Here is a 15213-nt window from a genome sequence, read left to right as displayed (position 1 = left end):
GCTAAGGACTTCTCCAGCATCAACTCATGCAATCCTCAAAGCATCCTATGAGCCAGGGACTGCAAGTGACTGCTTTACAGATGAGGAAACTGAGGCTCCCAGAGGCTCAGCAGCTTGTGCTCAAGGTTTCCCCACCAAAAGGGGCGGAGGCAGCCCAGCTCCAGAGCCTCCTACCGGCTCTACTATCACCGTCTCTGCATTCTCACATCTGAGGCGTCTGTAACGTCCACAACATTTATGCATCACTTGTGCAGTTTTAAAAAGAAGACATTCTTTAAAGGTTTTGAAAAAGGAAATAGAAAAACTTCCATTTATTAAGCATGTGGCATTGTATCTGGCACACAGTAGGTGCTCAATAAAGAATTAAGAAGCAAATAGTAAGATGAACTGTATCCATGGGGTCTCTTGGGGTTTTCCACGAGCACAGGGCAAACAGGGGCGCCTCTCAGGTAGGGGCTCGGGGTACTGCCTCTTCCCACTTCATCCCCCTCCGTCCTGTTTGAAGTGTTTACCGCACACACGTCTGTCCCCACGGGCCCGGCTTCCCATCCCCTCCCATCCCGTGCCCGGGGGCGTCTCACCAGCAGTTTCTGGTACTTGGCCTGGAGTTCGCCGTTCTGCTCCTGAGGACAGAGCCGAGGGCATGAGTTAGGGCGGGACCCGCGTGCAGGTGGGAGCCCCTCCTCCCCGGGGCCCCCTGCACCCCCGTGCACGTACCTTGCCCCGGTCCTTGGTCAGGTGGGGCCTGATGGCCTTGACTTCATTGTGGAAGATGTTGTGCTGCTCCACCTGGTGGTCCACCAGCGGCAGGTCCGACCCGAAGCTCTGGCTGCTCAGCTTGTCCTGGCCGGGCGGGCGGAGGGACAACGTGCATGGGGGTGGGCCAGGGACTCAGGACTCGCAGTCTACCCAGCACCCCATACCCCGGGAGCCTCGGCTCTCCTCCTCATGGTGCCGGCCAAGGAGTGAGTGAAGTGGCCCCGGAGGGACGCAGAGAGAGGCTGTCACATCCCAACTCATTTAATCTCACAGCAATCTCAGAGGCCCTCACGGTTACTGTTTCCATTTCACAGATGGGGAAACAGAGGCTCGGCCGGGGGAGTCACTTGCTTGGGGTCACCCAGTGCCTGGGCTTCTCCATGGTGGAGATGGGCTGGTGAGGGCACAGGAAGGGCAGTGGCTGGCCAGAAATCTGGCCACTGCCCCCAGCCTGCCAGGACTCCAACGAGCCCGGGAGGGTCCCAATCTCCACCACTTCTGCTGTGTGACCCTGAGCTAGGCACTGCACCTCTCTGAGCCTTGCTCATCTCATTGACACAAACATCAGGAAACACCAGGAACACAACTCCCTCCCTGGCAGGACTGTGGTGCCCGTTCAATGGTAGAGGTCCCCCCGGCCCACACACAGCCCCACCCCAGCTGAACCCGGGTCCATACCAGCTTTTCCTCCACCAGCGCCTCCCAGTTGACCTGCGGGTCCACCTCCTTCACTGCCAGGTTGTAGACCTGTTTGTGTTTCCCGCGGAGGTTGGTCACACGCTCCTTCAGCTGACAGATGCTGAGCGGGGAGAGTGGCCACCCTGGTTAGCGGGGCTGGTTGGCGGGTGCACTGCCCATGCCACGAGGGGGGGCCTCCCACCCCAGCCCCTGGCCTCAGCTTTCTGCTCAGTGGCCTGGTAGGACAGGGTGACTGTGGCCTTGGGTCCAGGCAATCACTCCCACGCTGCTCCTGTCCACTTTCCTTCATTCTACCTTCCCCCACCAATGTTTCCTGAGAGCCCTACTCTGCACCCAGAACCACAGGAGGTTCCAGAAGAAACAGGCAGATCTGCTGCTCTCTGGAGCCCACCATCCAGCAGGGCTAACGGGTGGTGGGGGCCGTGACAGTGAGAGTGCTTTGTCCACATCTAAGCTGAGGCGAGAGCCAGGCGCTCGGGAAGCCAGCTGGGCATTAGGCAGGAGAGAATGTGTTCACAAGCTTGGAGGTCAGGGGGCTGTGGTCACACTCTGACCAGGACAGGAGACACCAGCGCTCCGAGCCTCAGTTTCCCCAACTGAAAAATGGGTTGTCGTGAGGATAACATAAAGTGTTTGGCTCGTGCTGGCATCCAGTTAACCCTCAACAAACCCCAACTCGGGTTCCTGAATGCTGAGTGGCTGCAGCCCCCTTGCCCTGGCCCCGAGCAGGTCCCGCAGGACCCGAAGCGGAGGGGACCTACTCCTCGGCGATCATGTCCCCCTGGGGGTGCTTCATGTGCTTGGCGATGGCCGTGTCTGCCTCCAGCACATACAGCAGCTTCTCTGAGTCTGAAACCTTCTGCAGGGCCGAGTCCCGGTGCTCTGGCTGCCGGCCCTCCTGCAGCCGGGCCAGGTCCTGTGAGAGTCACAAGAAAGGGGAGGGGAGAGAGAGTGGGCAGGGACTCAGTGGGCACAGCTGGGATGGGAGGGACGGGAGGAGAGGGGCGAGCGATGGTCTCCCCCAGCCCTGCCCAGCCTCTGCTCAAGTGCCTGCTCTGGCCGGCTCGGGACACAGCCGTGCACAAAGAGACATGGCCCCCACCCAGCCCAGGGGAGAGGAAGACCCCCAGAAAGGCAAGTCACAGATAAACCTCACAAAGGTGACTGCAAGTTCCTACAAGTTGGTGCTTACCAAGGAAACACAGCAGAGATGGAACATGGGGGACCTGCTTGAGCTCTGGGGGTCAGTGAGGCCCCTCTGAGGTGGTGACACAGGCTAGGAAGGAAGGAAGAAAGGGAAGAGTGTTCTAGACAGAGGGAATAGTCTGTGCAAAGGTCCTGTGGGAGGAAAGGATGCCTGTGATTGAGGCCAGAAGGAGGGACGGGGGAGGAAGTGGGAGACGGGGTCCCACCTATCCTTAAAGGCAATTCCTCCAGGGGCTCTGCAGGGAACAGGGTACAAGCTGGGAGTACAGTCAGGGGTTGTGACAGGGCCCGGGTGAAGCTGAGGGTGGCCCACGCTGGGGTGTCACCAGTGAAATGGCAAGAATGGACAAAGTGGGTGGGCATCTGGGAGGTACAATCGATAAGTCGCTGATGAGCCCAGGGTCTCTGCTTATTTAGGGAAGAACAATGAATGGGCAGCGGGTACAGCAGGTTTCTAAACACAGCCCATGAATCCACTTAGTGGACTTTCAGGGAGCATGGCTGGGCACTGTGCCAGGCCCGGGGGACCCCAGGCCCAGGGGGGACGAGTCAGAGACTGGACTGGGGGTCCAGAGACTGGACGGGGGTCACATGGGGGAACTCGCGAGGCCAGTCCCCTCCCCTCGCTGGGTCTCGGCGTCCCCATCTCTGCAATGGGAGTAAGAGAAACCCCTGCTTCAGAAGAGGCATCCAAGTGACCCAAGGACTCTCCCTCAGCAGCGAGAAGGTGGGAGCACAGACGCGGGCTCGTCAGGGACGAGCCTTGAAACCATGCAAGTGAGAGGAGCCGGACACGGAAGGCCACGCTGCGCAGGACTGGTTTATGGGAACTGCCCCGAGTCGGCTAATCCACAGGCAGAAAGGAGGTGAGTGGTTGCCAAGGGCTGGATGGGAGTGGGAATCCGCAGTCAATGGACACAGGAGATCTTACGAAGGGATGAAAAAGTTCTGAAACCAACCTATAGAAATGACTGCACCACTTGGTGATGTTACTAGAAATCATTGCACTGTACGTTTAAAGGGGGTGCATTTTTCTGATCTGTAAAACATGCCTCAATAAAGATGTTAAAAAAGAAAAAGGAAGAAATGGCAAAAGGAAAAAGAAGTGAACAGAAGTGATGTGGTGCCTGGTACAGTGTCAAACGACTCAACTTCCTCTCGGAGGAAGAGAAGGTATCCAGCCCGTTCTTCCAGGTCTTTCCTGGGCCGGGAGGGCTGAGCAGCAAGTGGGCCCGGCGCCCTGAGGGGCTTGGGGGTGAGGTCGACATGGCAGAAGTCCAATGGCGCTGGGCCATCGCCCCACCACGGGTGGGTCTGGCCAGTTAAAAAGTTGCAACAAAATGTCATGGTTCTTGGCTTGGGTGGAATTTTATCAGCTCCACCATCACCAGCTGATCTGAAGCTCTGTTGGGCAGTTATAGTGTCAAAGATTAATTTTGCAAAAGGAGGAAGTAAATTAATCATTTCCTAATTCACACAGGTGCAGGTGCTGTGTGGGAACGCAAGCCCTCTCCAGCCAAGAAAGAACATCTAGTGGAGAGATGCCACGTGGGTGTTTGACAGTCAACAGTTGGACAAGACTGATCAATGGGAACAGAGGTCAGCACAGTGGTTACCTCTGGGGGATATTGATTGGGAAGGTCCCTTGGGACCCTTCGGGAAATGTCCTCTATCTTGACCTGAGTAATGGTTTCATGGGTACCTACTGAGGCAAAAACTCACAAGGGTGAGCTCTTAAAATTTGGACACTTTCCATAGACAAGTTTTTTAAAGTAAAAAAAAAAAAAAGTCATAGGGACTGACATATCTTGTAAATGACACACACACTGATGGACAGATGAGGGATAAAGCAAATCCAGGAGATGTTACTGGTACAAATCCAGGAGATGTGGTGAGGATATGGATATTCTCAATTCTTCCAACTTTTCTGGCGTTTAAAAATTGGGATAGACACAAAAGGTCACATACTGTATGATTCTGTTTATATGAAATATCCAGAATAAGCATATCCAAAGAGACGGAAAGCAGATTAGTGGTTGTCAGGGGCTGTGGGGAGGAGGATGGGGAGTGACTGCTGATGGGCATGGAGTTTCCCTTTGGGGCGATGAAAGTGCCTTGGAACCAGATAGAGGCAGTGGTCGCACAACATCGTAAATGTACAAAATGCCACGGAACTGTACACTTTAAGTGGTTAATTTTATCTTATGTGAATCTCACTTCCATAAAAAAATAGGAAAGTTCAAGAGAACATTTGGGTAGTAAAATTAATAATGATGTTTCCTTCCAAAAAAAGGAAGGAAGGAAGGAAGAGAAAAGACAGAAAGATTAGCCCATGCAGTCTTCAAAGCGTGGTTTCTTTTTTTAAGTTTGTTCATTTGAATGAAAAGAAAATAGTTCAAAATTATCTCCCTAAAACATCCTTGTTACTTTGAGTCATTACTCCAAGCAAATACAATGAGAGAGCTGGATGCTATTCACACACACAGGAAAAGGTCACAGATACACCAGAAGGTTAATGGATGATCGTTCTCTCTGGTGGTGGAATTATACGCCATCTTAACTTGCTTCGTTATACTTGTTTATCGGTCCTGAAATGTTTGTAACGAACACATATTACTTTTATTAGGAGGAAAAAGGGACACACTCCAAAAAGCTGTTTTCATTTAGGAAAGCACACGCCACCATGGCAGTCTCAAGAGAGGGGACAAAAAAATTGCCAAAGCGGCTGGGTACCAGGGCAAGGGCATGGCCAGAGGGAAGGATGCTGGCAGGGCCGGCTGAAGCCAGAAAGAAAGGCGGGAGGTGGAGGCAGGAAAGGAATGAGAGAGGGGAGGGGGGACCCTGGGGGAGGGGGGACCCTCTTGCCTTTCTTGCCCCACTCTCCCCATGTCCCCACTTCTCACCCTCCCAGCTGTGCCATCCCCAGCCCACCCCTGTCCCTCAGGTCTCAGGGGGACTGGCCCTCAGGTGGGTGGATCCCTTGGCTGTCAGAGGAATGGCAGCCATGTCTGGGCCTGGGGACAGCAGTGGGGCCGGCCGGACCTTGACCTCTCTCGTGACCTGGCCACCCTCAGCCACCCACTCCTCTGGACCCGCCTCTTAGTCATGCCTGGAATGCAGATGAAATACAGACGCCCAGTTAAATTCAAATTTCAGATTAACAATGGATAATTTTATAATATTATTATATCCCAAGTAGTGCATGGGATATACTTATACAAAAAAAAAAATTGTGTTCTAAAATTCAAACTTAACTGGATACCCTATATTTTTATTTGCTAAATCTGGCAACCCCACCTGTGGGATGCCTCTGGGGTCAGCTCTGTCACTGACATAGTCCGCCCTGGCCCTCTCTGAACCTCAGTTTCTCCAGCTACAAAAAAACGTATAAACTCAACCGCACTGGGCTGTGGAGGGTTCAGAGAGGAGGTGGTCATTTTAGCAGCTCACAGGAGTGAGCAGGGCTCCGGTGTGGCCCACGGTGCAGGATCCCCAGGAGAACCTTTGGGCTCAGGTCAGTTGTTATCCCCATGTTACAGGAGAGGAAACTGAGGCACAGAGAGGGAAAGTGATCTGCCCAGCCTGCATCTGAGTAGTGGCAATGGTAGGAGAAGTAAGGATGATGATGTTGATAATAATAGTGAGCCCTGCACTGCAGCTGCATAATCTGATCGAATCTTTACAGCAGCCCGGCAGGTGGGGACAATCGCTCTTATCCTTTCAGAGGGAATCGCATGAACAGAGAGGTAAGGTGACTTGCTCAAGGTCACACAGCAAGTGGCAAAGCTGGGATCCTAACCAGAGCCTGGATCCTGAGTCTGTGGTTGTCCTCCAGCTGGGGCCAATCAGCTGCAGCAACTTAGTACCCGGGGTGGAGGAGCTGCTATTACCAGCAATAATGAGGTTCCTCTTCAGTGCATCTCCACCTGGGCACTTTGACATTTGCAGCTGGATCATTCCGTGTACGGGGCTGTTCTGTGCACTGCAGGGTGTATAGCAGCATCCCTGGACTCCACCACTAGACGCCCGCCCACTGCACTCCCCCAGTTGTGACGGCTAAAAATGTCTCCAGATGTGACCACATGTCCCCTGGGGGCAGAATCACGCCCAGGTGAGAACCACGGGGTCAGACAAGCCCCTGGTCCTGAGCAGGGCTGGTGGCACAGGAGGCACCGGGGTGGGAGATGGGGCACTCACGCTCTGCAGCTTGGCCTCCGTGTCCACGATGTTCCTCTCCACCTGGTCGGCATTCTTCTGCAGCTGCTCAATCAGCTCTGACAGCTCCTTGATAGAGATGCTGCAGGCGGAAGAAGGGAGGTAGGCCGAGGGTCAGAGGGCAAGGGCCGGGTCCCCACCAGCACCCAGCCTCCCAGGCTGTCCCCAACCCCAGGCTCGGAGCAGGAGCTGTCCAGTGAGCCTCAGATGGAGCTTGGTTGTCCCCCCAGGGCAACGTCACTAAAGGCACAGAAAAGAGGCAGCACCTGGCAGGGAATCAGCCCTCGCTCTGGCCATCACTCTAACGCTTCTATTTTACCACGTTGGCAGAGCACACTTACCCTTTTTTTCCACATTTTTTACTGAGATGTAAAATTCACCCTTTTAAAAATTCAGTGGTTTTTAGTGTATTCACAAGGTTGTATAACCATCATCACTATGTAATTCCAGAATGTTTTCATCACCCCCAAAAAGAAACCCCGCATCCTTTAGTACTCACTCCTCACCATCCCGCCCTACAGCCCCTGGCAACCACAAATCCACTTTCTGTCTCTATGGATTTGCCTATTCTGGACATTTCATAGAAATGGAATCATACGAGTGAGGCCTTTCATGTCTAACTTCTTTCACCTAACAATATTTTTGAGGGTCATTCATGTTACAGCATGTGTCAGTGCTTCATTCCTTTTTATGGCTGCATAATACTCCACAGCTTGAATATCCCACATTTTATATATCCAGTCATCCACTGATAGACATTTGGGTTGTTTCCACTTTTTGGTCATTACTGATCAGGCTGCTATGAACATTCCGGTACAAGTTTTTGTGTAAGCAGCATTATTAAATACCTGATACTTTTAATCTACTCACTCTTTATATTTAAATAAATTTACTAAAAAAGGGACCTTGCTCTTCCCATTGCAAACATAAAACCAGAAGTCCTTGCCATCAATGGAGGTAACCACCAAAATAAATTCCACGGAAATAAAAGGACAGCATTAAGTTCTAGCCAGACACTCGGCCGCCTGCACACGTTGAAACTGAGCCTTGCCCTCACCTGCTTAAAAGCAGAGCTTGGCACATACTGCAGCCAAGTTAGAGCTGTGCTGGCACCAGGCTGAGACCTCCTGGGTGTTCTCAGAGCACCTGAGAGAGACCGGAAATCAGAACGGCTTTCTCACTTGGTGTTTCTGTGTTTCCTCCTGTCACATCTGTCTGCCCCCCGAAATCACACCACAGACCACTCTGGCAAACACTACTGTGGGAGTGAAGACCTTGGCTTTGGGCTCAGATGTGGGTTCTCGCTGTGCGACTTGGCCAAGCTGCTGTCCCTCTCTGTGCCTCTGCTTCCCGCTGTCAGATGGACCTTTCCCAGTGGGGTGTTAGGGATGGGAGTGAGGTTATGCAGGCAAAGAGCTGGGCGCCCAATAAATCTCACAAAGGTTCAAAGGTTCATGATTATAGTCGTTAAGGAGCCTTACTGATCCAGCTCCGACTTTGTTTTCTTTAAACAAAGGAAGAAACAAAGACCAGAGAGGGAAAGCAACTTGGTTAATGTCACACAGCCAGCCAGCCAGCTGGCCAGCAACGGTCAAGATTAGTACTTAGTCCTCTAATCTCCATCAAAGACCTTTTATACCAGCTCCACGGTGGGGCCTGAGAAGCTAAGCATCCAGAAGCATCATTCTGCCCACACTCAAGCACTTACTATGTGCCAGGCCCAGTAATGCACACAGGCACAGCCACCCCCAGACTGGGAGGAAATCAGCATTTATAGAAATAGTCACGAGACTGAGGCAGGCATGACCAGGCAAGCCTCCTGACCAGCTTGGTAGGAATGGGGGTGGTCAGTGAAGGCTTCCTAGAGGAGGTGGTGGTGGCTGGGTTCTGAAGGATGAAGAGGAGTTGGGGTTTGTGGGCAGAAGGCTCCAATGAAGAGAGGCCATAAAAGAGGCAGGTCCTGGGTGTGTCCCTTGGGGTGGGCCAGGGCAGGGCTCTTGACCGTCAAGCAGAGCGGGCAGCCAGCTCTTCAGAGTGGAATTCCTCAAATCAAGGCCTGGGACCCACCTATTGTGGCATGAAACATTCAGATTCCCAGGCACTAACCCAGAGCCTCTGAATCTGGATCTCCAGAGATGGACCCAGGAAGCGGTATTATTGCTACTATTGTTTTTACAGGTTCCCCAGGGGACCCTGATACCCTCCAGGGTTTGAGGTCCAACACCGCAGGTACTGCTGGCATGGGGGGAAGCTGGAGGGGGGTGGAAACAGGCATACAAACAGAAGCTGTGAGTCTGTCCAACCATGTCCCAAACCTTGCCTGAGGGCCTGCTCTGTGCCAGGTCTGGACACACAGGAACTAGGGGGAAGAGGGGAGGGTCTTAGGGAATAAGACCCAGGCCACACCCTCTGCAAAGTCAACCGAGGAGGCAGCCTTTCCCAAAGTGGGGCCCCAGGAACCCCAGTCCTGTAAATCACTCCTGGAATGAAGGCTTTGTCAGTCTAGGCAGTTAGGAAAACCCAACTCCTCAATAAGTTCAGGAGCCAGTAAAGGCTCTGAGAAGTCCTGCAGTGGAGAAAGCTGGCATTCAGTGGAGCATCCAGGAAGGCTCAGAAGAGGGGACTGTGGGTGGGGGATCTGGGTAAGGAGGGATAAGGCTGCCAGGTCATGGGCTGACCCCCACTGCCCTCCCTGGGCGGAGCACATGGGGAATGCGAGCACTTCTGCCCTCAGCCCTACCCCAGCCACTGACCCCAGCCTGGCCTCAGCACTCAGACGTGTTGAGTCTCAACCCAATATTTAACCCATGACAGTTGGGGCCACCACTGGGAACCTGCAGTGTAGGTTAGGTGGGGGCCTCATCCCTGTCAGGTCCAACGCAGCTCCACCTCAGGGCATGGGGCCAGCTCTCAACCAGCCCCTTCACTGGTTGGGGCAGGTTCGAGGAAAGTGCCTCCTGGACCCCACCCTGGCCAGCCCATTAGTCCAGCTGAAGCCCAGCACTGGAAGGGGACACAGGGTGGGGGTGGGGGAGACAGCCAGCCCCAGGGACCTGGTGCTCCTTGTGGAGAACAAAGGACAGCTCAGTGGGAGCTGTGGTCAGACAGGCATGGGTTCCAAGTCCTGTTGGACCACTTACTGCTTGGACCATCCCAGGTAAGCACCTTACCCTCGAGGCACCTCAGTCTCTCCATCTGTTGACTGGGGATGACCACAGAGTCACCGTGGTAATTGGACACTTAGTGCACACGCTTCACCAGACATCAGACACATTCACAGGCACTGCCTGGATAGCGTCCTCACCCTAAGCCCCTGGGGGAGGTTTGTGTGCCCCTTTACAGGTGAGGAAACCAGCAATTTTACTTGATAGATATCAAGAAAAATGAAAACATAGGTCCACACAAAAACTTGTACACAAATGTTCATAGCAGCACTATTTACAATAGGCAGAAAGTGGAAATAACACAAATGTTCAACTAATGAATAGATAAATGAAATGCAGAATATCCATACAATGGAATACAGCTCAGCCAAAAAAGGAATGAAACGCTAATACAGGCTACGGTAGGGAGAAACCCGGAAACCACTAGGCTAAGTGAAAGAAGCCAGATACAAACAGTCACAAAAGATCCACTTATATGAAATGTCTAGAATAGCTAGATTCCTAGAAGCAGAAAGTAGATTAGTAGTCGCGAGGGGCTGGGATGGGGAGGAAGAAGGGGAGCAAGTGCTAAAGGGTGTGGGTTTCTTTTTAAGGTGATGAAATGTTCTAAAATTGATTATGGTGATGGTTGTATAATTCTGTGAATATACTCAGAACGGCTGAATTGTACATTTTAAATGAGTGAATTACATGATATGTGAGTTATATCTCAATAAAGCTGTTATCAAAAACATTGGCAAGTGCCATTTGTAAGTGATAGGGGTTTGTTTCTTCTTCCTTCACCACCTCGAGTGGTCCCTGCCTTTTTATCCTGTTTTCCATGGAGGCTGGGCCAGCTCTGGGTTATGCCCAGCTGCCTGGAAGATGCTAGTTAAACACTCACAGAGGGATGACCATGTGCCCGGCTGGTGCTAAGCAAATCACATATAGATTAGCTCATTAATCCTACCACCCCCGAAGCAGCACTGTTCTGAGCGCACAGAGCCGTTAGATAACTTGACCACAGTCTCACTGCCAGAAAGCAGGGTGGAGCTGGGATTCCGATCCAGCCCTCTGGAGAACGTTTGCCTTTTGGGTTTGGAGTCCTGAATGAGTGGCCCCAAAGGGTCCTGCATTCCTCCTGCCATCTAGCTGGCCATGGGAGCAAACGTGTGTCCCCTTGAGAGCTGCAGAGCCCCACACCAGTAGTACAGGAATGTGGGTGGGTTGGGAATCCGCAGGGAGGGGGTGCAGATCCCAAGAGGGCTGGGAACTGGCTGGGCCGGTCCAGCTTTTCATCTGGCTAATGAGCCACACTAAGGCAGCCAGACGTGGCACCAGGGGGCTGTCAGCCCAACTGATGGAGGCCCAGATACAGCCCTTCCCTAGCAACCTCTTCTGAGTCTGGTCCCACCCACGGAGATGAAAATCTCCTGGCTGAGCCAGGAAAGCCGAGGTGCCCCCACCCACCCAGAGAAGGGAAGGGATCAGGGAAGCGGCTCTGAGTGACAGGCTGAGAGAGGGACAGGCCCAGCCTCCCTCCACTTACTCAGAAGTTTAACATGGACACAGGTGCTGCGGGCAGTGACCATGGGCACTGGTAGTTGCATTGAAGTCATCCAGCCCCACCTGCTCATTACATATGTGAGCAAACTGAGGCCCTCAGAAGCGAACACACCCGCCCAAGGTCACACGGTGGGCAGCCAGTGTCCTTAGTCAGACAGGGTTCAAATCCATTTGTGTAACCTTGGAGGAGCTACTTTACATTTCTGGGCCTCGGTTTTATCATTTGTCAAATGGGCGAGATACATCCTATCTAGGTAAGTGAGGTGGGCAGGGAGGGTCAGGGTCACTTCTGGAAACACCAGAATCTCAAGCTTCAAAGACCACTTTGGGGTTCAAGGACTGAGCTGGAGGTTGAGAGCAGCCTCTGGGGGCCCATAAGCAGATTAGACATCATGTAAGCTCACGAGTGGAGTGTCACCAGTTTTACCAGCGCCTAAAACAGTGCCTGGCACACAGGAGACACTCAACAAATACTTATGCTGTACAGCAGAAACTAACAACATGGTAAATCAACTACACTCCAATAAAAATTAAAAAAACAAAAACAAAAACAAATATCCATTCTAATCACCTAGCTTAGGGGCCCCATAAATGGTGACAAAGACTATTCATGAAACACCTATTCATTGCACTTTTACTCCCTGCAGGGCTTGCCATTCAAATGAGACTGAGCCTTTACACTGCTCCCTGATCTGTGCATGGGGCTCTGCCTGTGGACCCCCTTTCTCTTCTGGGAACCCCTTCCTGCCAGTGGTGCCTGGTCCTGTAAAATAGGTTCCTTCTAAAAAAACAGTAACTTGGGGGCTTTCCTGGTGGTGCAGTGGTTAAGAATCCACCTGCCAATGCAGGGGACACAGGTTCAATCCCTGGTCTGGGAAGATCCCACGTGCCGTGAAGCAACTAAGCCCGTGTGCCACAACTACTGAGCCTGTGCTCTAGAGCCCGTGTGCCACACCTACTGAAGCCCACGTGCCTAGAGCCCATGCTCCGCAATGAAGAAAAGCCACCACAATGAGAAGCCCGTGCACCACAACGAAGAGTAGCCCCTGCTCACCGCAACTAGAGAAAGCCTGCACGCAGCAACGAGGACCCAACACAGCCATAAATAAATAAATTAATTAATTAATTAATTAATTAATTTTTAAAAAAGAAGTAAATGTTAAAAAAAATTCTTATAAAAATAAAAACCAGTAACTTCACAGCGCTGGGGAGAGTAAGGTGAACAATGCCAGGGAGAAGGTGCGTCTACATGGAGGACACGGCACTCTCTCAGAATCCTCCTCAATAACGCACAACCTCCACGTCATCGCTGGGAGCCAGCAGACAAATGCAAATTGCGGGACGGTCTACAAAACACCTGACCAGACCTCTTCAAAAGTATCAAGGTCACAAAAGACCAGACTAAGGGTTAGATGACAGACCTGACGACTAAATGCAACCTGGGGTCCTGGAACAAAGAAGGCATCGGGGGGAACTGGGGAGGCAGAACAAAGTTCATAGCTCAGTTTTCTAAAAAAAGGTTCCTTCTAGATTTCCAGGTTTTCCAGCAAAACCCTATAGGAACGGATGCTTCTGGGTGATGGTGTGTCCAGGATGCCCACCTGGACAGGTAGGGCAGTGGGTGCTGCGGCCTGACACCCCATCTGGTAAAAGCTGACGGGGACCCAAGACTAGGCTGTCCCCAGAAACGGCCCTCTCAGCCCAGCCCAGGCTGCAGTCAGGGGATGAGAGTGGGTTTCACAAGCCAGGTATGGTCACACCCAGCAGACTGGGGCTGTTTCTCCAGAGAACCTGCCCTTGTTTTCTTTTCCAGGGCTGAGGAAGTTGGAGTCTGGCAAGGGTCCAGGAGGGTCGAGGTCCCATCCAAGGCACGACAAGGGGCCCAGTTTACTTGGTCTGTGTATGAGACTCCTGGTAAGAGGAGGGAAAACGGGGTGCAGACCACCCGGGGGGCTGCCTCAGAGCCCCGGGGTGGGTCTGAGGACACTGAGGGACAAACAATTGCTTTCTGGGTCTGAGCCCACAGGCACCAGCCTGGAACAGACGTCTCTTTGTATCTCAGGATGTACTCGGAGTGTTGGAACTGTGGGGAGACGGCCTGGGAGCCTCAAGTGGCATCGGGTACGCTCGCTCTGTCACCGGGAGTTAGAAACTCAATAACCACAGCCCAACCTGCTTTGCAGGTGGCCACTCACAGCCCAGGAGGTCAGCTGCAGAGTGGGGAGCTGGGGCTGGAACCCAGTGCTGTGATGTCCAAGGGGCAGCCCAGGACAGCCTGTGGTCTGGTCAGCGGGCCAGCAGGGATGCCAACTAGAGAAGTGAGGACAGAGGTGGCACTCCAGGTCACCCAGACTCTGTAGATGCTCCATATGGAGCAGAAAGAAAGAGAACACAGGCGTCTCAGAGGACCCTCAGCCCCACCCACCACTAGTCACTTCTTCTTGCTATAGTTTGTGTGGGGAGCCCCTGGCCCTTTCCCACGATATAGCTGTACTGCAGTAAAACCTGGTGGTTAAGCACCCAGACCAATGGCAGGCAGCCTAGATTCAGATCCTGACTCAGTCCTTGTTAAGCTGTCAGTTACTTAGCCTTTCTGGGCCTCAGGTTCCCCATCTGTCACTGGGGGTCATGGCAGTCCACACCCCTCAGGGCTGAGGCGGTTAATTGAGAGAGTGGATAGAGGACTTCCCTAGTGGCACAGCGGTTAAGAATCTGCCTACCAATGCAGGGGACACGGGTTCAAGCCCTGGTCTGGGAAGATCCCACATGCCGTGGAGCAACTAAGCCTGTGCTGAGCCTGTGCTCTAGAGCCCGCGAGCCACAACTACTGAGCCCGCACGCCACAACTACTGAAGCCCGCGCGCCTACAGCCCGAGCTCCGCAACAAGAGAAGCCACCGCAATGAGAAGCCTGCACACCACAACGAAGAGTAGCCCCCACTTGCCGCAACTAGAGAAAGCCCGCTCACAGCAACGAAGACCCAACGCAGCCAAAAATAAATAAATAAACAAACATATTTATAAAAAAAAAAAAAGAGAGAGAGAGAGAGGGGATACAAAGTGCTGCCTCAGGGGGAGCCCGGGGTTCTCTGCTTCCACCCGGAGTCACCACCCAGGGATTTGGGCTCCTTTTAAGGAGCAGATAAAGGCCAGCAGCTAAGGCTCCATGTGAGAACCCACGGGCACGGAGAGCTAAAAAAAGACCGCGGGCCACCCACACCCTCCACACCGATCCTTGTGCAAGCCCAGACGCACTCTGCTTCCACCTTGTGGATGTCACCTCGCCCGGGCGTGGAGAATTCACAAGTAAACTCAATATTTGGAAATGTCTCCTCCAACTCCTGCAGGGAGAGGCCGTGCACGTATACGGGTAATGAGGCTGCAAGGAGGACGCAGCTCCCAGGCCCAGTCTGGCTGAACCACCTTGGGTTTGGACTAAGGATCAGGTCACTAGGTTTGGGGATTTGAGAGGTTCAGGGTGTTTCTACCATGAGTTTGCTGCTCTGAGAACTCTCCCCTGTCTGCATCCGGGAAACCACAGGATGGAAGGGTGGGGAGGCCTCATCTACCAGGTCGTTTAAGCAGAACCCCAAGAACCACCCCAGATCCCTGCCTCTCCCTCCCCT

The 15213-nt window shown here is 52.9% G+C and overlaps 1 protein-coding gene across 2 annotated transcripts in view; it reads right to left on the bottom strand.

Moving 5' to 3' along the window:
* PPL (periplakin) overlaps positions 1 to 15213 on the bottom strand; it is a 44719-nt gene that overhangs the window by 17066 nt on the left and 12440 nt on the right. The window contains exons 2-7 of one of the 2 annotated variants that reach the window (XM_057529043.1): positions 6862 to 6961; positions 2651 to 2734; positions 2220 to 2374; positions 1438 to 1558; positions 718 to 843; positions 582 to 623 (exon numbers count right to left, since the gene is read on the bottom strand). In XM_057529043.1, the coding sequence (XP_057385026.1) occupies positions 582 to 623; positions 718 to 843; positions 1438 to 1558; positions 2220 to 2374; positions 2651 to 2734; positions 6862 to 6961 (628 nt within the window). The remainder of the gene's footprint in view (positions 1 to 581; positions 624 to 717; positions 844 to 1437; positions 1559 to 2219; positions 2375 to 2650; positions 2735 to 6861; positions 6962 to 15213) is intronic. The other variant, XM_057529044.1, reaches the window with a different exon arrangement.

The sequence above is a fragment of the Balaenoptera acutorostrata genome, chromosome 15 (genome assembly GCF_949987535.1).
Source record: "Balaenoptera acutorostrata chromosome 15, mBalAcu1.1, whole genome shotgun sequence".
Classification (NCBI taxonomy): Eukaryota; Metazoa; Chordata; class Mammalia; order Artiodactyla; family Balaenopteridae; genus Balaenoptera; species Balaenoptera acutorostrata.
Note: the sequence above shows the minus strand (reverse complement) of the source record. Positions and strands in the feature narration are given on the sequence as shown.